Here is a 25,719-nt window from a genome sequence, read left to right on the forward strand (position 1 = left end):
CAGTCATGAGTAAAGAGTACAACTAGAAAACAAGAGGGAACAGAAGAGCCAAAAGACGCACATGTCAGTGTAACAGGTACAAACACATGGTGTGGAGCTTCTGCTAAAAATACTTTCTGTTTCCTGGTGAAACAGAAAAAGTTACATCACACATTGGGCTTTACAGCCACAGTTTTAGTTATAGAGCCTCATTTTTGAAGACAGAAGTGACCATGTTTAGACAGCGGGATGCTACGTTTTTTGCTAACAGTAGCAAGTTTGGTTAGCAAGCTGCGTATTCAAACTGTGTGGATGCATTCTAAAGACAAAGATACCTGCTTTAGTGTTAAAAATACAAATAAAATACTAGATTTTCATTCATTAAAAAACGCAGCACAGAGCTGTAAGGCTGGCAGGAAATCTAGCTTACAGGTACCAGCTACTTGCGGCAACATATGCTAGTCAGCAACAGCCCCCTTAGGAAAGCAAACTTAAGCACAACTGAAATAGGTGAGTTATAAAAACGTTCACACTTTGTATAGTTGTTTTTAAATTAGGGATTTTAACATGGGAGTTTATGTGTGCCAACAGTAGCCAGCTTCTTTCCATTGTAAGTGTGAATAAAAATTTTTAATGCGATTAGTCACTAATGCAAAATACAGTATGTTTAAGATATAAACAGTGAGTGCTGCTCTAATACTGTAAAATCTTAGTACTCCTAAACTCCTCGAAACCTTTCTTTTTCCTTTATATCTTTTTCATTTTTTTGTGCATGTGTATATGCACACATTGCACATACTATAAATATTGGATCACCTCCCTGCATTGAAGGGCACCCAACCGTGGCTATAGTACCTCAGGTGTTTGGAAATGCTCTTTATCTATAATTTAATTGGAAGACCACTGTGTATACAACTGTATCCAACTTCCTGCAAACCCACTTGTTTAAACAATCTCCTGAAAAGTACATTATTACATAGATTCAGCACCAGGAGCTGGGTGGAGTGATGTGCTTCAAAAACAAGAAATCATCACTTTCTTTAAGAACGTTCTTGAAACAAGTGACACTGCAGCGGACATTAAAAAAGATGGGTGAATGATGGACACTGTTTGCTTTGTGAAATGAAAGCCATTCTTTAAAAGCAGTGCAGGGACTTAGCTGAGCTTTACACACCTGGCTGGCATCACAGGTTCGCACACTACAGAAGTCCTGCCTGAACAAGCTGCCTGCTGTCAGCCTCTCTACTTCATTTTTACACAAGTAAGACACCACTCTTCTAATGAATACAAGGGGATTGAGGGAGAGTCAAAAACAACAAAGGCAATAGAAAGCGTAATTTTGGATCAAACCACGCTAAAATGATATAATCATTGATATAAGAAATGATGTAAGAAAGTTAGCCATACTTAAATAAAAAAGTATAGGCTGATGATCAAGGTGGATGTATGAGAAGCTGTTTGATCCTGCTGAGTATAGAAAATGAAGACAAAAACTTTTTTACAGGTTTGGTTACAGACTACATGATATCAAAGCAATTATGGCCCAATTGAGAAACCTAGCTACAGTTTGGGCATGAAAACCCAGTCTGTAGCCGTGTTGTGCAAATCTTTTGCCATAATGGACGAAAACTGATGACTCATCTGTGAAAACCCCCCACTCACCTGCGTACAGTCACAGAGTGCATAGGCTGTACACCTACTGGTTAGCTAATTCCTGCTGTGAGGCTTCGAATGAAGCACTTTCACTGTTGCCATCTTGCTGTTTGGAGACGTGAGATGTGACAAGCAAGGCATGGATCCAACTAGGAAGTCAAGGGGCATTGGAAACCTGCTGGTTAGTAACTTAGCAATCACACATGCCCTACATTGCAGTCTCTCTGGTCACTAATAGAGACATAATTTAAAGATTACCTCATAGCATCACCAAGAAAGTGTTTATTTGGTCAAAGATAAAAGAAACAGATCCAGAAAAACAGAACGTTTTCCTATAAAAAAAATCTTTACAATTGGAAGTGTTTTGTGCTCGCCATTAAAAAAAAGGGTCACAAATATGAATGATTTGGAAGGCAGCACACAGTCTGATATGTCTGTAAGTCACAAAAAGACAAGACTTTGCGATATTGTGAAGCCTGAGCCGACATAAATGTGTTTCTGGAATACAGTCTGTGCTGATCAGACCGAAATCATGATCATGATGCAGTCACTAAGGCATCAACCTGTTTGGCTTAACGGCCAATTAAGCAATCCCTGAGGAATTCCCAAAAAGAAAAACATCCTTCCCTCCTCCTCCCCCTTTCTATCTCTCTGCAGTTTTTTATTTTCTTTTTGCCTCCCTCGCCCTTACCCAGCGACATACAGAGGAACCTGCCAACTAACACAACAGTCAGGGATAATAAAGGACACTCATTGCAAACCACCAACACCCCTCCACTCCCCTCTCTTCTTCTGCTTGACCTCTGACCTTATCTGTGGAGTGGCTGAGACGAGTGGAGGGAATGGAATTCTCGGTGTCCGTTTGACATCAGCTCAATAAAGGGAGGAATAGTCCGGGCAGGTAAATGTACAACTACGGCTCTGTGCATCTCGCATACCAATCTGCTCCGCCGAAGGATAAACTCTGGTCAAAGTTAATGCTTCCAACACCGCTGAATTCAAACTACCGTGTATCAAATTGCTTTGCGTGTTTAACATGTTATTCATCAAAGAAAGAATCAACACTAGAGGGGGCATTTTCCCTATCTATAAACAAACATAAACCCAGTTTTGGATTAATATCTAACATGGATTAACATGTACCAGTAAGAGGTTCCATATAAGGGACAGACAGTTCAGCATCAAAACCAAAAACATAACATGACAACTCTCTTAACCACCTTTTTAATAGGGGTGGGGGGAAAAATCGATACTGTGTAGTATCGTGATATTTTGTTTGCTAATAATGTATCGATACAGAGACAGCACAAATCGATATTTTGTTACAAAAAAAGTTTTTGTGGACTGGAACTCTGACTTCAGAGCATGTTGATCAGCTCCTTTTTCTGAACAAGAATCCTGACATTCCTTCACTGTCCAAATGTGTTTAACTTGTTTTTTGGCAGCAATAAACATGACAGTTTACTTTTTTAAATTTAAGACATGTTTTATTTTAATTAAGTTTAAAACTTTTTTATTTAATGTAAAATTATATTTTGTTTTAATTTACTGTCAAATTCTTCAGTTGCTGAAGGGGCTGCATAGTTTTCATAAATTGCATAGTTCAGAATAGCTATAATTGTACCAGATGGTTGCATTCAGTTAAGTTGGACTAGACTGTAATACAAACCGTTCAGTTTGTCAACAATAAAACTGACTGAAATGAGAGAGACTGAGTGTGAGACTTTGATATTAGATAAAATGAATATTGATAAAGTTTACCTTTATGTACAGAATCTGAATATCGCAAAATATTTTTAAAAATGGCAATAATATCGTATCGTGCGTTAAGTATCGTGATAATTTCGTATCGTGGGATATATGGTGATTCCCACCTCTACTTTTTAATGCCTTGTACCACAGCTTATGTGCTTCAAAGAAAACCAAACTCTTTCCTGTGCAAAGATTTGTCCATTTTTACGGTTTGGCTCTCCAAAATTAACTTTCCAACAGCAAAGTTAAAAAAAAACAAAAAAAAAAAAACACGGGTTGCCCTGTTACCATTAACCAATGTCCTTCTATAACAGGGGTAATCAATTAATTATCCCAAGGGACCACATGAGAAACTGGGACTGCTGTTTAGTCTAGTCGAATTGGCTTATAAAGGGAAAAGACTAATATTAAGCACAACTTAGTTCAGCTTATTGGAGAGATCCTCCACAACGGTGTCAATTTCAGCTCTGACCTGGTCTTACATATATATTTGAGCCCAGTTTTAAACTAAACTAAACTGTGTAAACTTTTTCATATAGTTACAAATAAGAGAATCTTGTGATCCAAACAGTATTTTAAGTCCTTGAATGATAGCAGATTCAACATAAACAGGGAAACCAAATGCCCATACTAATGGTTAAACACTGAGAGTGCACAGCTAAAGTTATTGCTGACGCATAAACAATGACCTACATGGTAAGAAAAAGAGTGGTGGGAAGGCTTGTTAAGGTAAGGGGAGACGTAGCATTGGTTTACTTTGAGTTAGAAAGTAACTCAAGTAAGTATTTTTTTTGCCTTTTATTTTCCTTCATCTCTTGAAGTTGTACCAGCTGACTTCACCTTTTTACATACCTCCTGTGTTTTTGAGAATCCATCTTTGTCACATAAAATCTTAGCTTTTGGGCAAAGTCTAAGATGGATGTAACCTGGAATGGATTCCAGTTAACACATAAAGATCAGACAAAGTTCATCTTAAACAGCAACTTGGTGGCTCATCAGAATAAGGCTGATTTAAAAGGTATTTTCAGACCAATACCATCAAAAGACCAACAGTTTCACCCCCAAAGCCATTTCTTCTTAGATTGTGAGTCAGCTGCCCAGAAAGATGATTCGACTTTGAGAGCCTTGACTGACCTCATCAATTCCAAAGACTCATTACTCTTATGATTGACTGACATTATCTCCATATCACCAGCTGAGGTCTACATCAGTCCATCAGTATTTCTCAAAATTGTAGGAGAGGTCAGGCTTAAACAGACCCTCTTAGTAGTGACATGTCTTGGCCTCATTTTTCCCTCTGTTTTGAGGTCATCCAACTTTTCTTCAGTCATTTGAGGCATTTATTATCTTGCATTATCTTTACTTTTATTTTTGGTGTAATCTTTCTCAGGCCATGGCTTGAGCAAAAGCGGCTGGGCAAGAATTATCCCATTCCAAAGTTAAAGTTCAACCATAGTTTAAAAATAATGAGGGGGGACCTGTTTTGTCTTTTCTCTTCTACTCTCTCATGTAGATACCATCACAATGGTGGATGCTCAAGTGGACCTTCATAGTCACCAACTGAACTGGGTAGCATTACAGTTAGGATACATTATAGCTACATGCTAAATAACCATAGTTTATGGTGAAACTTCCAACTGCTGGACTGATAAATCCAAATGCCTTCTCCTCCTGGATTCAGCTAGAAAATCTCTAGTTTGTCTCTCACCTGTCCGGACAGCAGGTGAATCTGTGGTCACATCCTGCTGCACCGAGCTGACTAACCTGCAAATCCATCAGTCATCTCTCCTCTTATCAGCTACAACCCAGAGAAAACACACTTCCAAGTCAGTAAACAGATTAAACTTTAAGGTCACTGAAGGTCACCAAAAGAGGCTGTTTACCTTTATCACATAGCGTGATGATGATCCCACTTGTGCTCTTGACTCTCCTCTCCTGCTAGCTAATTCCTCAATGTAACATTATGACTTCTGCCCTTTTAACAGTGACCCTTGTGCAGTATTACCACACAGTGTGCCTGCTGGCACTCAGTCACCTCTTACCTCCAGCAGCCCCCATGACCCCTCACAGCTTTTCGGAGTGATCCAAGAATTAGGTTTCTCCAATGGACTGATTTATAGGTATTGTAGTCTTTTGGAAAGAATTAACCTGTGTATTTGTGACCACCTTCTCACAGGAAAAAAATACACAAAGCCTAATGAAACACTGGACTATCCCAGACGCAACATGATGAATGAAAGAATCTTTGATCATGGCCAAATCAACCAAAAAACTAACTAACCAAAGCCAAACACATGGAGATAAACCATGCCAAACAAAACTAGACTTTTAGTATTTCAACAAACAACCAAATATCTAATCAAGATGAAGTAGCAGAAGCTTGTTTGCATCAGGCTCATCACAGGAGAGGAAGTAGCGTGGAAACAACAGTCTGCTCAGAGTTATAGATGATGAAGCAGACTACATGGAAAAGGATAGAAATAAAGATGAACAAACTTTGGGCTGTCCCAGGCAAAAGACGACCAACTTGATGGAATCATGGTGATATCTTTGGTCATGAAACCAAAATGGTGGTTCCATTCTGCTATCACCTACATCTACATCAACAACACCTCACATCGGGAAAAAACATAAACAGACTAGATGGAAGTTCAACAAGCAAAATATAAAGTTGATTTAAGTGGCAGCAGAAACCTTTTTGTGCTGTGCAGAGAATAATGCAAAATGAAAGCTCTAACTGTGGACTGTGGCTTAAGCTTTAACTGTTGTCACACGACAGTCTGCATATATTATTTTACTTAAACTGTCAAACACAGCTGGAATGTGACTTAAAGGTTTTGTGACTCATGTGTGATTTTACAAGTGTTTTTTCTGTTTGAAGGAGATCCTCGTGAGACAAAACAACTTTCAGACTAAACAAATAGAGAGACCTCTGGCACACGACAGCTTTAAAAGATGGATGAGTTCCCACTAACTATGACTACATATATGGGGTTAAATTTTAAATGATAGCTATGAGTCACTGTTCTTCTAGAAGAAACTCCATAAGCCAAGCAGGCTCAAAGTGAACGTGTCATCCTCTCTTTTTAAGTACATTTTTGGCACGATACACCAAAGTTGCTTTGAAGATGAGAGCTGACTGAGTTTTAAGCATGTTGTATTAACATCCTTAACACATTTTATAATATACTTGTTTTATGATATCACTAATATATTGTTGGAGCTATTCTATCTGTACACATCAGGTCTCTGCATGATCAAATTTGATTGAAAATTATAATAAAACCAAAAATTCTCACCGGTTAAAACTAAATTAAGATTTAATTGATGAGTTTCTTTTGTTTTGGTTGCTTTTGAGTTGCTTTTGGAGGCTGAACAAATAGTGGTGGACTATAGGTTTGGCAGCTAGGATACCACATTTCATGTCCTGTAATGGCTCAGTCACACTAGAATAAAAATAAGACGGCAAACTTCTTGCAACTAGGTAAAACTGGTGGTTGCCCACTGACTGCATTCAATTTTTTTGCTGCTGAAAACCGAAACCCAATAGCTGTGGTGACCAACAAAAATATTTGGTATTTTTGACAAAGTTTGCCATATCATTATAAACACATTGCATCTCATTGCCAACTTGAGTCCATTCAGTCACAAACTGATAGAAGACTGACTCCGCCTTATTGCCATCTTGACGCACCAAAGTTGCTTTGAAGATGGTAACTGCGAGTGGTGACAGACCTGGTTACTATCCTGTCACAATAATTTTGGTTTTGAAGCAGTATCCAATAAATCTTTTACCTTGTCTGACTATAGTGTTAGGGAGTTTCATTCACTGGATGATTCCGTTTAAAAACTACTTGGCTAGATTTAGGCAATAATAGTAGCAGTAGTATTTCAACTGAGAGTTGTAAGGATATGTATATGTTCTAGTATAAAACAGGTGATTGTGGCAAAAATATTGTGCTTATTCTAACCTTCTGCTCTCCAAAAGTTACAGGATTACTTTTATTGTTCCATCATTCAGACCTTGGTTGGTCGCTCTTATTCAGGTTAAACTGTCCAAAGTATGGGAAAAAAAAGAAAAAAATATAGGAGAGAGAATGTGAGATGAGGGGAGAAGAGAAGAAGAAGTTGAAGTAGAAGAAAGACGAGGTGCAGACAGGTGTGTGACCTCTTCGAGGGGCTGTAGGGCAGCAGGAGTGGGAGGTATAGGCTGAAACGGAGGGGTGAGGGGTGGTAGTAGCTATGGCGATGACATGGAATGCGCATGTTGCCCATGGCAATGGTTCATTAGCTATTAGGTCTCACAGACTGACGAGTCCCAAGCCCAGACCTGTCCCCGCTGTGTGTCACAATGGACTAAAAGTTATCTGGTGAGATGCACTGATGAACGAAAACATGTGAGACTCTCTTACACCAACCTGTTGGTAGTCATTCAGTTACATTTTATCACCCTCGATTATTTAAGGAAAGTATGTGCTTGTCATAATTTCAAAAAGACAAGAGCTGCAATAATTAATCGATGCACTGCTTGGTCTATAAAACGTTTAATAACCCTCGTTGAAAAAGCAACAGTGGGAAGGAAAAACTCCCTTTTAACAGGAAGAAACACTGTGGAAGAGAGCCAGTGATTCAAGCAACATTACTAAATGATCTAAATGAATATATTGTTGAGATTTTTTTTTTAAAGCGTCAGTTCATTCTTAACCAAGCTGAGCAAGGACACGTTCACAAGGTCAGTGTGTACACGAGGAGCTTTTTTAGCTTAGGCAGAGGTTGTTTTGAAGTACACAGCTAATAAGCTTATACTGTGTACAAAATATTTCAAATACCTCGTCATTCCACTTGCACAGGCTGGAAGGTTACTCTATGTACATTATTGGTGCCACTGTTTGAAAGAGCTCCTGTCGTGAATAAGACAAATATGAAGACAAAGACGTGAACAGAAACAGGAATCTGCAAACCTTCAGTTCACCTCAAGTATACAAAAGGACTGAAATTTACACTCGATAAGGTTTTTTCGAGCCCGGGCTGTAAAATCTGGGTCCTTACAGGCTTTTCCCCCCCATGCTAACCTCACTCCTCACACTCATGCTGCTACAGGCCTGTAAAATTATCAGAAGACTTATGTCAGTCAAATTTTGTATCACTTCATCTTCTGCCCTACGGAAACAAAGAAAGGCACCATTTCTTTTAAGTGTGTTTGCACCTGCAGGTTCGGGTATGGCTTATCGAACTGGTGTGTCGACCTCAATATCACTTCAAGACCTTTATGTTCAAACGGCAGGCTGCAAGTCATAAACCTTTAAGCGATGTCAAACAGCTAATTCGGCTGGAAAGATTTAAAACAGGCCCTGCTTGGAGAGTCGATGAGATCATGGAAGGCAGAAAGTGTATTAACTAATAGATGAAGCATGAAGCTACTGAGTGGAAGTGATGTTATCTTCCTTCCCTGCTATAATCTTTGATCATGGTAGTAATGCAAATATATAGGGAGTAGATAAAGCTTTGTGAACTGTCCAAATCAATATCAATCATATGTTCATGGAAATATGCTGAAGCAAATTATTACATGTTGTTGCTGTTTGAAGTGTACATATACACAGCATGCTGTGCAGCACGTTACTGTTGGCTCACAGAATATAACCACAGAGGATGTTCGCGCAGGTGGTTTTATCAGATATATTTACAGTGTTAAAGTTGAGTAAATGGACTGGTACTTGGACGACAGCGAGTTAGTCCCATTTGAGGCCCAAACATTTGTAACTTATTAACCAAAGTGACCTGATGGCTGTTTTACACCAGATTTTTTGCTGACTTTGCTATATTTTGGACAAAAACAGAGCATGAGTCAGAAACTGTTGTTGCTTTAATAGAGTCAATCATGACTGATTTAAGTCAAATTAATTCACTGTCTGATGAAGTCATGGTCGACAGATTTTTAGCCATTTGTTTCATATTTGTAGACCAACGTGCAACACCTTTATAACAGAAACAGAACTTGTACGAGTTAATAGTGTCTTTGTGTCCCCTCTGTCACATGCGCCCACTCACTTTCTCACTCACCGCTCAGAAATAATGAACTCCTCGCTCACGCCCTTTCACTGGGCACACACACGGACACGCAGATGAAGCTAGGCCAGTGAGTGAGTTGCTATTTTAGGAACAAGCCGGCTAAATAAATATGAGTGGCAACTGCGCTGTGTTGACAAACACACCCCAGCTTTAGGAAGCTTACGACCACCTCAGCACCACAGACGAGGGATATTTTAAAATGTTCAAATGTAAATTGAGATCATAAATGATCACAGTTATCAGCTGTTGTCTCCCCCCGACCCCTTACCTCCCCTCATTAGTGACTGTTTGGGGCCATAGCGGGTAACAGGGAACTGAGCCAGAGGACTAGCGGAGGCCCATCACCCCATAATAAGTGCAGTTAAAGCTAATAGTTTAAAACTCAGGGTTGAAGCCAAAGCCAACAGTGCCAGTCAGCGCCCACTTGTGTGAAAGTCCTGAAAATCTTCATTAAATGGATAAACTGATGTTTTTAGGTAAGAAAGACACACGAGGAGCAGCTTTGCAAAACTAGGTTTGGTTTAAGGCTATTTATTACTGCAATAAAATGTATTTTATTAGTCATGTTGTCACAATAGTACACTATAATTTTTGTTTATGTTGTCAGTAGAAATTCTTTGAACTAGAAACAGAAACTAGGTCCTTTGTTGCATGCGACTTTCAGCTTTACACCTGCCAAAAGCTGTCTTACACTTCCTCACAGTCATGCAGTCAGGTATGAGTAAGCACATGAGAAACTGGGTCGGGGTTTGCAAGTGTAGACGGAGTCCTTGCCGACAGTAGGTCAGGTTTTGGGGCGCGTGCCAGAGAACGCAGTGACCCAGTCCCTGAAAATATCCTCTCCAAGGACTTCAACCGCAGCAGAGACTGACTTGTAAACAACTCTAGAAGATACGCTCATGAAAAACCTGAACCATGATGAGGTCTCTGAATTTTCATGCGTTGCTAGAAAACGTTAAAGGCTGACAGTAGATGAAGACTGATAAACTGAAAGAATTTACAAGACAAGTTACTTGATATAGCTCATATTTCAAGAAAACCACACTTAGCTGCAAAAAAGTAAAGAGGGGTTGCTGCACAGATGATGAACAGTGCTGATTGGGTTCAACTGCCGGGCATGGATGGTAACTTCATTTTCATCTACAAAGCACAGTAAATTACACCTGAGTCATGTGGTATTTCCCCCTCTGGATAGGCCTAAGAGACAAATTGGGAAGTCTTTCTAATTTATGGTGGCTCACAAAACCCCGCCGGTTGACAAAGGTTACTGAGTGAGCCCATCCTTCACTTCTTTTCACCACCACGCTAGGACCTTAAACCCCACAGAGTGCCGATTGATGTGACATTTAATAGAAAAAAACACATAAAAATTAATTACAGATGCAGTTAAGTAAGAATTACAATACATTTCACTGTTTGATTGCCGCAAAGCAGTGGCTGACAGATTTAAGCTGTGATTTTAAGGTGTGCTTAGTGTAACTGTCATAATGTTGATGCTCCATGTAGTCATTTCCTGTTTTATTTTGAAATTTCTGCATCTTACTCTTAAGTTCATTGGATTTCAAGCCTCTGTTCTGTTTCCCATGTTTGAGTTAAGCATGTGACCTGGGTAATAAACTGTTAATCTATCCTATAATTAAACCACTTACTTTCGTTTTCCTGGCCTACATCAAACAAAAATGGGAGTAATGTTTGTTATGTAGCAAGTTCAAAGAGAAAAGCACAGATAGCGTTTTAGCAGAGTTACAAATGTAGGGAACTGTGAGAGCAAATCATGTCTAGGGAAAGAGAGCAATGCATGATCTCTAAAAGTGAGTTCACTAGTCAATTTATTCTGCAGGCAACATGACAGAGCAGGAACTGTGGTCAGACATGAAGTCAGCTCCATAAAACAAGTATTATATCTGCAAGTTACTGCCTTCATTGAAGTGTCTGACTGACATACAGCAATAAGCTGTGGCACTTCCCTGCCTGCAGGCGGTGTTTTCCTCAAAGCAAAGCAGTGGCATCATTAACTTTGGAAGCTGCCTCCAGTGAAGTCATAACAAAAGAGGGAACCAAGAGAAAGGGAGACAGGGAAGCGTAACGGGTGAAATTAAAAAAAAAGGAAGAAGAAAGACAAAGGTCGGGGCAGTCCACCAAAGTTGTGACATTCATAGGAAGTAGAGGAAAAGAAGAAAGGCGGGAGCAGAAGCGGGTGGGGCTGAGGTGGTTACCTGGATGCCTGGATTACCTGGCTGGCACAAAGGAGGGAGTGAAGGATGAGTGTGAGACAAAGAGGTGGAAAAACAAGAGCGGAAGTATTTGTAATTACAGGGACAGCCTGAGTCTGAGGCGGTAATAGCACACAATGCGTGACACATCTGACGTGCGAATGATAGTGTTCCTGTCATAGTGGGGCTGTCGCCAGGTTTACCTCGCCGCAGTTACAGTAACCAAGGAGTATACAAGGGATAGGAAGGGAAAAATTCTGGAATTGATTCTGGAAGGAAAAAACGTTGTTTTCATTCATGAACTTCATGCATCTTCACAATAAATTAACAAAAATATGAAGAATTTATGAGATATGACACTAAAGTTTAGAATAAAAATAGAGTATTTTATAGGGAAAAACTTCCTGCTCATAGTGTAAATGTGTCTTTTATTTACCATAATGTTTGTGTTCCTATAATAAAGAATTTATTTCAGCTTCACAAACGCACATTTGTTGCTTTAAGGGGTTGCTTTCTCCATCTGTGATAAAAACGCTTCAAAAGCTGCAAAACAACAAGAAAACAATGACTGAAAATGCTGTCTGCATTTATAATTCCTCCTTTTAGCGATTTGATAAACTTCATTTGAGCTGGCAAATTAACTTAAAGCAAAGAAAGACAAACAGGACTGCTTCAGTTGAGCTTTCCCTCTTTAAACCAGCAGTTAACACCAACCTGCTAAAGGTAAAGTTAAACAGGATATTAGAGCTGTGCACACATTTGTTTTGGTTCAGTTTACATTAGCTGCCAGCCAGATACATCACCCTAAACAAAACCAGCAACCTGCACCATTACTACTCACAACAGCAGCATTACTGTGGACTCCAGTGGGTAAATAATGAGTCGATTAAAGAACATTAGCAGTAATGACAAAGCCTCTCTTCACACACACACACACACACACACACACACACACACACACACACACACACACACACACACACACACACACACACACCTTGTCTCCACAGGGGCATTTTCCAGACCACCACCACAGTATACTGACAAACAAAAGAAGATGTGTTTCTCCTGCACAGGCATGCATCAGTATGCCAAAGTAAAGGTGTCGTGGGGGGAAAAACTGAGCATCAAGGTAAAGGAAACTGAAAGTCTACAGAGGATGGGAGGTTAAATTGCTATAGTTTCTGCTTTACAGTTTTTTACAGACGCTAGGACACATTTCTCAATACTTAGGTCACGTTTGCAAAACTCCTCACACAGTGAGCACAACAGAAGTCTATGTGGGCTAAACTGAGGATCAGTTATCATTGTTTTGGCACAAAATGCATTCAATGACTACATCTCTCAAATTTCATGAATTATCTTCTCACTCAGACACAACAACTGCCAAAAATCTTTGTACGGACAGGACATTTTGCATGTGCTTACATACTGTTTTCAAAACTGTTAAACTTATGGCCAAAACAATAACACAATGCAAAACTTAAAAAGACAGCAAAATGCAACAGCAATATTTTATTGAAACATATTTTAAATCTAAAAATGCAGTTTAACCAGCCACAGCTTATTCTCATTGTAGATGAACATCTACACAGGTGTTGCTCCTTCAATTTTTCAACTCCTTCAATTCTGGCATGCCAGAAGATTCTTTCCTAGGTGTATTGCCCTAGATGACATAAGATGTGATGTGGATGAGAACCTGTGGCCAAATGGAGGAGACGGAGTAGAATAGCATTACTATTGTATGTGTATCAGTGGATGGTGTGTATACAAATTCTTGTATTTTGGGATTACTTAGTGCAAAAAAATAAAAATACATAAACAAATATTAACAAATTCTGCATGATGTCTGATTCATTCCAGTAACATATATTGAAATTATAAACAGAGATGTGTCCTTGTTTTACACAAGAAAACACTGTGTAATGCTACATGTTGTTAGTGTTTTTTAGGTCATTGTTTTGTGGGTGACAAAGTGTGTTTGTCGGCTGTCAACCTTTGCTAGTGTTCTGGAAGAATGAGTTTATTTGAGACCTGAATAAAGTGTTTTGGTAGTTGTAGTGCATTTTGAATGTGAAATGAACTGCTTTGCCAAGCTGACGGTCAGTTAGGAGGGTTGTGTGAAGTGTTTTGCAGAAGTGACCTAAGTATTGGGAAATGTGTCCTAGCGTCCGTAAAAAACTGTAAAATCAATAAAAAGGAAGCCACAAAACAAAAAAGTGGAAAGTATCGGCCACAGTTTTAGCTATGTCTATGATACAAATGCGGTATAGTCCACAATAAAGAGGTGAAATGTCAGCCAGTACAACATGCAAGGTTTAAGGGTTTCCTTCACTAATATGATGATTTTATATAGAAAGTTGCTTATAGTTTGGCCTATAAGCAACTCATAGATCATTATGAGATCATTATGTCTTAATGTTGGTCATTCTTTTTAACAACAGGGGTGAACATTTGGTCACGATTTGATCATAATTTAAAAAATAAACTACTATTGTGATGCATTTTAGTTCACTCTTAGCTCTTTAAATATTACAGCTGTCAACAGAGTAGCATTCTTTAAATAGCCTGACAGCAGTTGTAGATTAGAAAAAGAAATGCTAGACTAAGTTTTTTTTAATTGGAATTTAAGCTTCTTACGGCTAAAATGCTAACAATGTCGCCTCTATTTACACATCCTGAATTCTTGGAGTATTATTAGCATTTATTTGCAATAGATATATCAAGTATTTACTCCTCTTTTAGCTCGGAGACTCCTCCGACTCCTTAAAGAAATGCGTGGTTCATTTACCTGCTAAATCATTCATTTTACCTGTTAGCTGTTATCTTTTTATGCTAAATGAAGAGGTTTTGCCAAGCTAATCTTAAAGCTAATGCTAGCTTGAAGAGGGATGACAAGACTGGTGTGAGGAAACTACAAGATTAAGACAGTAAAAGGCTCAGATATACAAAGCGAGGTGATGAAGCTCTTAGTTTTCCTCCATCACTTTATCCAGCCATCCATCCATCGTTTTTTGGTTGTTTTTTTGTTTGCTACTATTCAGCGTCGGGGTTCCAAGAATAGAGGTCCAGTTCTCCCTCTTCCCAGCCACCTCCTTCAGCTCATTCATCAGGATACTGAGGTTTTCCCAAGCCCAACGTAAGAGACATTCTGCCTCAGGGTTTCCTCTCGGTAGGACCCAAACTACCTCAACTGGCTCTTTTCCATGTGGACAAGTAGTAGCTCTACTCTGAGACTTTCCCAAATGGCCAGGTTCTTTACCCTGTGCTCCTGTTTGAAGCAACCGTTCAAATTAAGCTAATTTAAGACACTTCTATCTGCAGCCTCGTTCTTTTGGTCACCAGAGCTAGTGGCCGTAGACATGGACAGGAACATAGACTGGCAGGTAAATTGAAAGCTCCACTTTCATGCTCAGCTCTCTTTTCAGCATATTGGTATAGCATTCGGATTGGTGCGTCACTGTCGTAGTCGCACCAATCCGTTTGCCAATCTACCCATAATCATGAACGAGACCTCAGATACTTATACTCCTCCACTTGGGACATCAACTTGTCTGGCATCAACTGGAGAGGGCACTCAGCCAATTTCTGCCAGAGAACCACAATTTATTAAAAATAATGAAATACCACAAACTAACATAGGTGGGGGAATATGTTGTTTCAGGATAAAAGAAGATACCATCAAACAAGCTAAGACATCATCACACACCCCACACCCCTTTCCTTCCCCACTCCTTTCTTTTCTTTATATCACTATATGCTCTAGCTGTATCTGCAGTGAATTTGCTCATCTTCCTTTCATGAAAGGCAAAAAACCAAAGGACAAAGTGCAATAAACAAATCTGGAGAGAGTGGGCGGAGGAATGTTAAGCTGTCGCTGCAGCCACAAACCCCCGCTGCCTTTGTTGTGCTCAGACGAACTCTGACCTCTGAGTTTACCGCGGCCAATCGTGGGACAACCTGACAGCATGCGCTTGATCAAAAGAAAATGAGGCAGACCTGATATGTGAAAGTAGCTGTGCCAAGAATTGGCAAATGGAGGGGAATGTTGCCATAACTGCCATAACATGAGTTCAACCGTGATGCTAAAACCAACAGTTGACAGACAAAAACACAGTCGTTCCAGTTTGCGCCAGTAGTGAACGGGTTCAATATTGGCAAATCCCAGCTGCAGGTCTGATAACGATCTTCACACCTTCTGTAACACATAAAAGACAAACTTTCAATCATCCTGAACACGATCCGCACCCAATAAAAGATGTTTCATGGCTTCTAACCATAGCTTTTAAACTGTTTTAAGAAAACATAATATTCACAATGTTCACTTTCACAGCAATGAAATCAAACATGGATCAATGCAAAAACATGACAATCAGGGCTTTTAGCTGGATTGCATAACAGAAACAGTGTTACAAAATCTCTGTTAAATAAGGATTCAAAGAAGAAAAAGACCTGGTGTCTGACAGTGTTGACATTATTTCCAGCAAAAAAAAACTTCTTCCAACTCAAGTTTCTATTAATTTTCAATTAATCCATCCAACTGAACCATTTATTTTTCTGCATAGATGCAAGTGGATCTATGCTGGGTCCCTCACTGTAGACTTCCAAGTAAAATAAAGTATCTTATTGTACCTTTAGGGAAACAACAGCTTGTCAGCGGGCCTGTACACTCAAGGGTAATGTTACTGCACCCTTGAGAGGTATTACTTCTTTGTAGTCCAGTGTGGTTTGTACCTTCATTCTTGAACTCTCAATGACATGACTATACGCTTATGTATAAGTACATTTTACTCATTATACTATGTCATTACGTTTGGATTATACTTTTTGCCTCAGCAAGTCCGCTTTGATTCAAAGTCCATCATCAGACGGTTAGTGCAGATGTCTTCACGCTTGCCTGTTATTGGTAATTACTTGGTCTTTTGCACCTACAGAAACCAGAGCAATGATAGGTTCAGATCCTGAAGTTTGAACAGTGCTAACGTCTCCAGCATATTTGCCCATAACCACCACTACTGAAGCCGAAACAGAACGTATTAAAACCTTAAAATCTACAAGTTAAATCAAGAGATTTCGCTGTATATAGACTGTCTCGTGATAATTTACCATTCCATAATATTTTCTGTACAGGAGTAACACAAACATAGTTCCCCAAAGATGAAACATGCTTCTTGTTTCATTATGTGCCATTATTAGGAATCAACATAACCAGTTCCTGGCAGAAACTTTCCAGTTCAGTGTTTCTGAATTATAACATAATAAGGCGAAGGCGATGAGAGAAGCAAATGAAGAAGATCAGTCAAACCTGAAAATATAAATTATACAGCTTTTCATCTGATTGATTTGATCAGGCCAATATAACTGAAGGTAATCTGAAGGTAAACCAACTTAGACGTAGAGAATGCAATGGACAGTTTCTCAGCATATACATTACCACTGTGCTCTGCTACCACTCAGCGCAATTATTTTATGTGAAGTTTCATTCAGACCTTCTCTGTCTGGTTTTTGACTCTTGGCTCTCCCATCACATGAGATTAGAAATGTGTGTACATGGTACCTGTAACATCATGAGAAGCCAGCATTTCCTTTTACATAATTAGATGAGGGTATTTCCCGGTAACAAAAAAAAAAAGGCTCAGGGTGTCTTTCATCCCACCTGCAGTGGACCTAAGCGGATGTGAATGATTTTATGGGGAAACATGCACCAGTGCTTGCAAGCACCACACAGGTAGTAGAGTCTTATCAGTGGGTGTGGGAGAGGAATGGTCTAGGCTTTTCTACAACATATTAAAGCTGCTATGTTTGGTTTAGTGTTCCTAAGGTACTTAGTTACCTATTTTAAGTAAACCTGAGGGGGGGGGGGGATTCCAGCTTTGAAGTCATAAGCAGAAACCAGAAAAATGGCACGAGTGAGTAAAAACTGATTTAACAAAAAAAGGAATGGCAGGCCGTCATGAAGAAGATGAGAGAGTTAAAATAGCAGAGACAGAAGAGGCGTCTGCCTGAGAGAACTGAGAGAGCGCAGCACGACCCGGTCACATCAAACGTCACGCTCCAGATTGACCAGGTGGCTCTTTATCACATTTCAAAACAACAACAGAACTTTTTCATAAACTTGACTAATCTCATCCTGTCCCAAGCCTTCTTCCCATGAGGAAACTACACTATGGTCTCGATCATTCCCACTGCCACTTGTGGCACGTATAAACTAAAACCCATATGCAACCCCTGAAGTATTTCAACCTGAGGAAAAGTCCTAAATCATTTTAATTAGATCGAACAGCTTTCATTTCACTACATTTTCCCAGTATGGCTGTATGCCACCATCTTTGTTTTCTGTCTTAAATACAGCAACGTTTTTAACAGGTTCCCCTTAATTATGATTTGTCGACATAAGGCTGATTTAAGAATTTACTGTATGAGGAAAATCTGTCATAATCTGCACCCTGTCCTCTTTCTTACATAATTCACATAGGTTATACAACAGGTCCTTGAAAAGTGAGAATTATACAGTATGACCTCACCGTGACATTGAACTCGACAAAAAAATTCTTGCTTAAGCCCTGAAGGCACATTTTTAAAACCTTCTAACTGAATAAATTATCAGGGAAGAAAGTGTGGACGTTTCTGTAACATATAGCCATAACTCCTGTTAACCCAAACAGATGACTCATTAATCAATTAATTGCTTGATCCTAAAGTATAAGAAAATGGTGAAAAATTGCCATTTACATTTCTCTGAGCAAAATGTTGTATCTCCTTTATTTGAGCAAGAGCCAAAAACTCAGAAGAATCTTCATACTTTTAATTTGAAATTGACTAAATTTATCCGCCAATTATCATAATAACTGTTTTGATAAACTGAACAACCTAAATGCATCTAAATAATGATTAAACAGGAGAGCACTACTTTAGTAATCAATCACACTGTAGCTTTTTTTAAAGAAAGAATGAAAAAAGGCAAAGGTTGTGGGGAACTACTATTCACACCACAAATCAACTGGTAATGGATTGCTTGACTTATGGAAACAGAGAGGGCAAAAAGTGATAGGAAAACTGGGTGTGGAGGGGGGTAATGATTGGGTGAAGAAAGGCGAGGAGGAGGGCAGGAGGGAAAGAAAAAAGGAGGTGGGGGGGAGGACTGTTGTGTTGTGTAGGGTCTAGAACCCACAAATCAAGCAGTGATTGGTCCCTTCACTCAGCGTCTCTGGAATGTTCCACTCTAGCACCTGCAGGGAGCGGGAAACAAGTCCTGCCAAGCACTGCAGGAATTCAAGGGGGGAGGGAGGGAGGGTAGAGGAGGTGGCTATTTTCTGCATCAGCTGGTAATCAGATTAAAATTAATTATGAAATATGGAAAGTAAATATCTGATAAAATAGGGCAAACTATCTGATTAGACTAAATAATACGGCGACACTGAGTACTCGTAGATGTAAGAGTGAGTGGTCAAGTGGCAGGCAAAGATTCTTTGGGTTTATTTGACAGAAGTCAGTGCATTTTCCTGTTATTCCAGATCATTTCATGAGCACAAACCTTATACTTCTGCAACTGCAACCAGAACTCACAAAAGTTATTAACAAATCCTAACTTATCGACATTATAAATTGGAACCTATGGAACTGGATTCGTCCAAATGACAAAAACGTTGTTTTATTTTTCGTGTGTGGGTGTCGGCGTTGGGTTTTTGCTTGAGAATGATGAGAGAAAAAATCTGAATTCTGAGTTTGAATCGGAATATGATTTAAATTAAAAATTTAGAAACAAAAGTCGTAATAAGTAGTAATTCTGAGAGAAAACACTGTAATTTTCAAGCTATCGTCCAGAATTCTGAAATTTAAATAAAAATTCTGGAGGACAGTAAGAACAATGAGGAGTCAGACTTCTGACTTTTCTCAAAATTCGGGAAAAAAAACTTCACGACCCAAAAATGCTTTTACTCAGAATTCTTCTTAATGCGAATCTTGTGTTGCATCAAATCCTTTGCACTTGTTATTTTTCCTTTCAGAATATCTACTGCTACTATATTATACAACTACAACATGCTAACTTATACTAGTACTACATATGCCCAGATAAGATTCCAAATAACTAAGAGTTGGGCTTCTGCAAGTAATGCATTCACCCTAAACTTGGGCTATCTTCTCGCTCTGTGCCATTGAGAAATAAACAAGTGTTTGCTTTTATCTGATGACGCTGACATCACCTGATAAACACCTTCCTGCACTCAGTGGTGCAGAGACAGGAATGAACTTCATATTTTAATTCATCCCAAAACAAACTTTAGCACGCACTACCACAGCGGTAGACTTAGCTACCATGGTTATGAAAGGCAAGACCACCCAATGAAGTCATCTGTCACTCACTCAGTCACCAACTCACACACACACACATACACAACACAAAACAACAGGGAGGCGGGAAGTGGGTGGAGGAGTCAATTCAAAGTCAGTGCAGCTCCATCAGCTGATTCCTGTTGGGATACAGGAGGCTTTCTGCCGCTGAATCACTTTAATGTCAGTCGGTCTTTGCTGAAGCACAACCTGAGCGGCATTTCCTGCGACTCCCTCAGCTGGGAGAGCTCAAGATCAAACTGCATGTAATTACTGCGTTATAGCACTTTTTTCCTTTTTTACTTCGTCCTTCTACTAAAGACAGTGAGCAAACCTTTAGAGGCCAGCCTGATCCTCTCCAGCATGACAAAGTCAAACACATTTTAAATGCTCCTGCCCAGCGATATCTACACAATGATCTGATATTTTGTCAGTTGTGGAGACTATGTGCTGTATTTTCAATGGCTTCCCCAGAGAAAAGACCAATTTTGACCTCTGACATCATCAAACAACGCCGCTGCTCTTTCTTATTCTAATTTTTATTGTAATGGTTTCGGCGCTTCATTCACAGCTTAATCAGCTTCTTTACAGATGACTGGTGTGAACCTGAGTAAACTATCATTTCCACTTCTGTTCATTTGATTGTTTGCTTTTCCACCAATGTCAAGAAGATGGAATTAAGGAATGCAAGACCCCAACTTCTCATTTACTCCTGTAGGACATACAGCCCTGTATCCAGCTTTAGACCAACGAATTTCCAAGGATTTCCAACTGGTTTTTAACAGGTTTATGCAGCTGTGAGATAAGAAAATTATCTCACCTTATGAAGGATACCACTTCTTCCCACATTTCCTCCATTTATAAGAAGTTCTAAATGTTTAATATCTAGTTGTTTAAGCAATATGATGCAACTGGAAGGTTATTATGGTTTTTATCTGTGTTGATATCCAGAGGTGGGACCAAGTCATTGTTTTGCAAGTCTCAAGTAAGTCTCAAGTCTTTATCCTCAAGTCTCAAGTCAAGTCTCAAGTAATGTCAGGCAAGTCAGAGTCGAGTCTCAAGTCACTGGTGTAAAAGTCCGAGTCAAGTCACAAGTCTGAAATTTTGAATTTCAAGTCCTTTCGAGTCTTAAAAAAAAAACAACAACGAAAAAATAATGTTGCAGTTATGCTAAATGTAAATATTAGACCATGTAATTTTAAAATCTGTGTTTTTCTCAACACATGACAAAAGTGAACGTAGAAAATATACACAAATTGTGAAATTGCACCTCTTTAAAATGCAGCTCAATTAAACCTAGCTCCAAGAATAATTTTCACCGACAGTTCTGAGATAAGCTGCATGTTATTCTTGGATGCGGTTGTAGGACCGGCTTTAAAATCGCATGACAAAAATATCATACACATTAAAAAAACCTGCATCACCAACGTAGCCTGGACAACATTTGCTAGTTAGATGAAGTCAGCTATCTCATCTTAGCATATTTATATGCATATTTATAATCATACGGTTCTTGGAGTGAGTGCATACACTCATGAAGTTTAGTAACTTCAGGTCACTGCAACAAGCCCAGGTACAGTTTACCGACGGATGGGTGCAGGACCTTGAAATGCACCGTGTAGAAAGTAAAGACCATCGTACGTATCATAAGTTTACCAGTCTCACAAATCGTCTTCATAAATACACATTCCTTAACCGTTTATTAATAGGACCTTTGAGCTCAACGGTAATTAATTAGTAGTGGAAATAATTTCTGGTACCCATCACAGAAATGTAGCAGTGACAATAATACTGTATGCTGTAATCGTACTGGGCAATTAGTGATACAAAACAACTGTTTTATCCTGTGAATAAAACTATATGTTTTTGTCAATGTACCATAATAACAGAAGCGAAACACAATATTGTGTCAGGACAATTCACTATTTATGCACAATAAATAAAGGAGCATAGCGCGACAATTTCTGTTCAGCGCCAGACTTGCTTGTAACCTATATCACCAATTATGTTATGAAAAATGACGTATTAACTACAACAGCAGACTGACCTTCGTGTAAATGCTTGGAGCAGACTAACCTGTGAGCTGGAGGGTTCTGGGACGTTATATTTGGTCTTTGAATGGCTGCAATCCAGTCGCATCTTTGTTACTTCGGAAACATGGCTCGAACAATTTCTCTTCAACGACGTAATCCGATAACAACCGATCTCTTTACCCGTCGGCTTCCCGTGGCTGTCATGCGACCGGCTATTGCAGTTAATAATACAACGGCTTCTTGACATTTTTGTGTTTCTTTTTATCGCTGTGATTTCAATTGAAAGCCTGCGTGCGCTAGTACCTCTTGCCACGAGTTCCCAGAATCCTTTGCGGTTCTACCCGTGAATGACGTCACATTTTCAATCTCTATATAATATGCATGTTAAATTTTATATTTGGGGTAAAATATCAAGTCTTTTCAAGTAAACCGGTTCAAGTCCAATTCAAGTCCCAAGTCATTGGTGTAAAAGTCCAAGTCAAGTCACAAGTCTTAGAACATTTTTTCAAGTCAAGTCTAAAGTCATAAAATTAATGACTCGAGTCTGACTCGAGTCCAAGTCATGTGACTCGAGTCCACACCTCTGTTGATATCACTTCATGTGTTACAAAAATGCAAAACACATCTGTAAAACTGCTGATAAATCATAGAGATACACTGATTGTTAAATGTTTACATATCTTGATATTTAAAGCAGCATTGTGTTGTTTTATTTTGCTGTTAATCCTGTTTGGTACAGTATGTGTTCCTTTCTGTAGCAAGAGGACAACAACGAAACAGCTATTTTGACGTCTATAAGCTCTTCACCTGTCTTTGAACTTTTAGCCCCCACAACATTTCCACCACACACCAGATAAACATCACTGTATGGATAAGTGCACACCATAATCTAATTTTAAAACAGTAAACGAACGCAGTAGAGATGCAGTCCTAAATACTGCACAATACTGAACACAAAAATAATTATACTAGAAGTATTTTTAAGACGTTTGTAACTTTAGGTATTTTACAGGAGATACAAATCAAATTTTAAATAGTGCATAACTTAGTAGAGTAACAAAAAAACCTTTACATCGTACGTTGTAGGTATGCTGTAGTTTTAGGTGTGCGGGCCATACCATGTAGTGGATTAACCTTGGGGGTTGTTTTTTTTTACACTTTTATTATGCATTAAATAGGTGTGCACCATGGATGTTTGACAGGGCGTGGAACGATGTGTTATAAGATCACTTGGGCCCAAAGCCTGCAGTTTTTGCTGTTTAATTTTTCTTGTAAGCAGAAAAGAGAGAGAGCTGTCCTCATCACATTTTTATATTTAATATAAGAGGACAACTGAATAGTAAAGCATTAATGATGCACAGAAATTTAATGCATAAGTAAATGTAAAAAGGCAAGGTTAAAAGATTAGAAAATACCCCCCCACACACACACACACACACACTGCAGTTTCAGATAAAATGCACTTCAGCTATTTATTTGTACTATTTGTATTTATATGTTATATTTCTATTGTATACATTAACCGGCATCTGTTGGTGGACAGCAAAGAAAGAATTTCATTGCACAAAGAAAAGCCTTTTCTCTTGTGACACGTGACAATAAACACTTTGAATCTTTGAATCTTGAATATAATTTTCCATTCTCCTCTAGAGGAATTGCACCCTATTTTGCGAACCTTATTATAAAGTGCAACTGAAATGATTAATAAACAGAAACAAAGTGGGCCTGAAGTACCAAAGCCCTCCACTATTTTCAATCCCCTCTGCAGAACCTCATCAAGTGAGCAGAAAGGTGTGGCTTGGAAAGGCACGCAGGGCTGATATCCTCCTAATTCTTAATATTCATCAGCGGGGCGGGCTTTGAATTGCAAATAACTGCGAGCGGGCCCACTCAAATATGAACTGGGGGTTTTTTTCGATGCAAAAATGTGGACTCCAGCTCAAAGCTTAAAAAAGGGACCCACATACCGTGCAGTGTCTGGCACAAACGGTGCAACAAGCTCGTCTGCAAATGTCATTTACTTTAAATGACAATAACAAATAGCACTGAAAGACTGACTCTATTTAATAAATACAGTTTTTTAGAGAAAATGTAATAGAAATGTATAAAAGTATCACCATATGCCTCAGGCAGAGGCCATGCACAGCATTGATGACCTGCGTGTCGGCGATGTATGACAGTAACTTTGTAACACTGTAAGTCAAGCAGCTATCACACTTGTTTTTAACGAGACACCAAGCTCCCCATTTTGGTCACAGCTCAGCTGCTCTTTCACGAAACACAGCTCCATCTAAATCGGGTGTTTAAGAGTTTCATCTGCGCTAAATAAACCAAGCGGGGATCCTCTCCACCTGAGGAAGTGTCACAGTAAACGAAAGGGACTTACTCCGAGTGCAGACCTCGCCGCGAAGGTCAACGCGATCACACAAATCCTGCAAAACAAAAATGTCTTTTAGTTATTTCCCTCCGAACTTATTAGTCGACAGGTACAGCAGCGGCAGAGGCAGCCTGCAAAGCCGAAAATTAACTTTGCAGAAATACGTTTACAGAGCCGTTTTAAAAAGAAATCAAAAAATAAACCCTTACAGGACTTTCATATTGATCCGACTGGCGGAAGGCGGGGACCACAGGTAGAGCTCGATCCCCTTATCTTCACCAAAAAGGCACCGCTTCAAACGCGCTCATCGACGGCTTCAAAAAACCCCTGTCATCTACCCGGAGACAGAGAGAGAGGGAGAGAAGCAGTCCTACTGACCCCGATTTTAACACATAAAGCTCCAAGCATTAACAGCCAGCCAGCGTTGAAATCACACGTTTTGTTGGCGATTTCTTTCATAAAAATCAGAGCTTGTCCAACTCACCCAAGTTTCAGCGGTGCAGTCGCTGCTGCGCACTTCGTACTGGTGCGCTTCAACTCAGCAGCCTCAGCGAAGAGGAGGGGCCAGCACATGCCTCCATGCCTCTGACTGCCACCGAGGTACCCCCACATACCAAGTACGGTTCGGACCAGCAAAGGAGGCACAGCGGTGTAAAGCAAGTCTGCAGTCCAGGTTTTAATCAGTGAAAAAGCAACAACATACAGAAGTTCTTTCAGAGACTACAAAGACTTTTATTCCACATAAAAACAAAACCCCACCGTTGTTAGCGCTCAGGTGGCTACTGAAGTTTAAAATGACCTTAGGACACTTTATGCAAAATTAGTCCCCAAAGAATCAACATGATGGATCTTAAAATTCATAACTGTGTTTTCATACCATTCACCCAAACACCCTCCTTATGATACATTTAAAAACTTTAACCGCAGATCAGTGTTAGGGATCACGTGTACTTTGCCCTGATCTCTGCTAATGCATAAAACTTCTTGAATTAAGCAGAGTACTCTTTAAGCTTTGCAACACCGTGTTCTCCCTAGAGGGGCTATAAAATCCTTTATTACAGTGCATTATCTTAAATTTTTGTGTCTTGTGTTTCTGGCATAGACTTTTCTGCAGCTTGTTTAGCACCACAGGATCCTAACTAGGTCCTCTTCAGTTTTGGACTTGCTATATAGTTTTTATTCATATGTTTATTTTCTACTGTCCCAATTTCAATCCTAACCATAAACCCAGTAGAGCTTTCAAAGTTTTTAGAAAGTTACACAACGTATTTCATGTTTTAAGATGAGAAAATGTTAAGTCCAACTTGTG

The 25,719-nt window shown here is 39.3% G+C and overlaps 1 protein-coding gene across 1 annotated transcript in view; it reads right to left on the reverse strand.

Annotated features, from left to right (window-relative positions):
- Positions 1–24,943, reverse strand: part of col4a6 (collagen, type IV, alpha 6) — a 146,463-nt gene extending 121,520 nt beyond the window's left edge. Inside the window, exons 1-3 of the mRNA XM_086276454.1 lie at positions 24,895–24,943; positions 24,620–24,744; positions 24,420–24,465 (exon numbers count right to left, since the gene is read on the reverse strand). Of these exons, the coding sequence (XP_086132580.1) occupies positions 24,420–24,465; positions 24,620–24,630 (57 nt within the window). The 5' untranslated portion in view covers positions 24,631–24,744; positions 24,895–24,943. The remainder of the gene's footprint in view (positions 1–24,419; positions 24,466–24,619; positions 24,745–24,894) is intronic.
- Positions 24,944–25,719: the final 776 nt, after the last annotated feature.

Source organism: Aulonocara sp. 'chitande type north' Nkhata Bay, linkage group LG3 (assembly GCF_057382095.1).
Source record: "Aulonocara sp. 'chitande type north' Nkhata Bay isolate Kocher_YH1m ecotype deep benthic linkage group LG3, A_spYH_male_GT1.1, whole genome shotgun sequence".
NCBI lineage: Eukaryota > Metazoa > Chordata > Actinopteri > Cichliformes > Cichlidae > Aulonocara > Aulonocara sp. 'chitande type north' Nkhata Bay.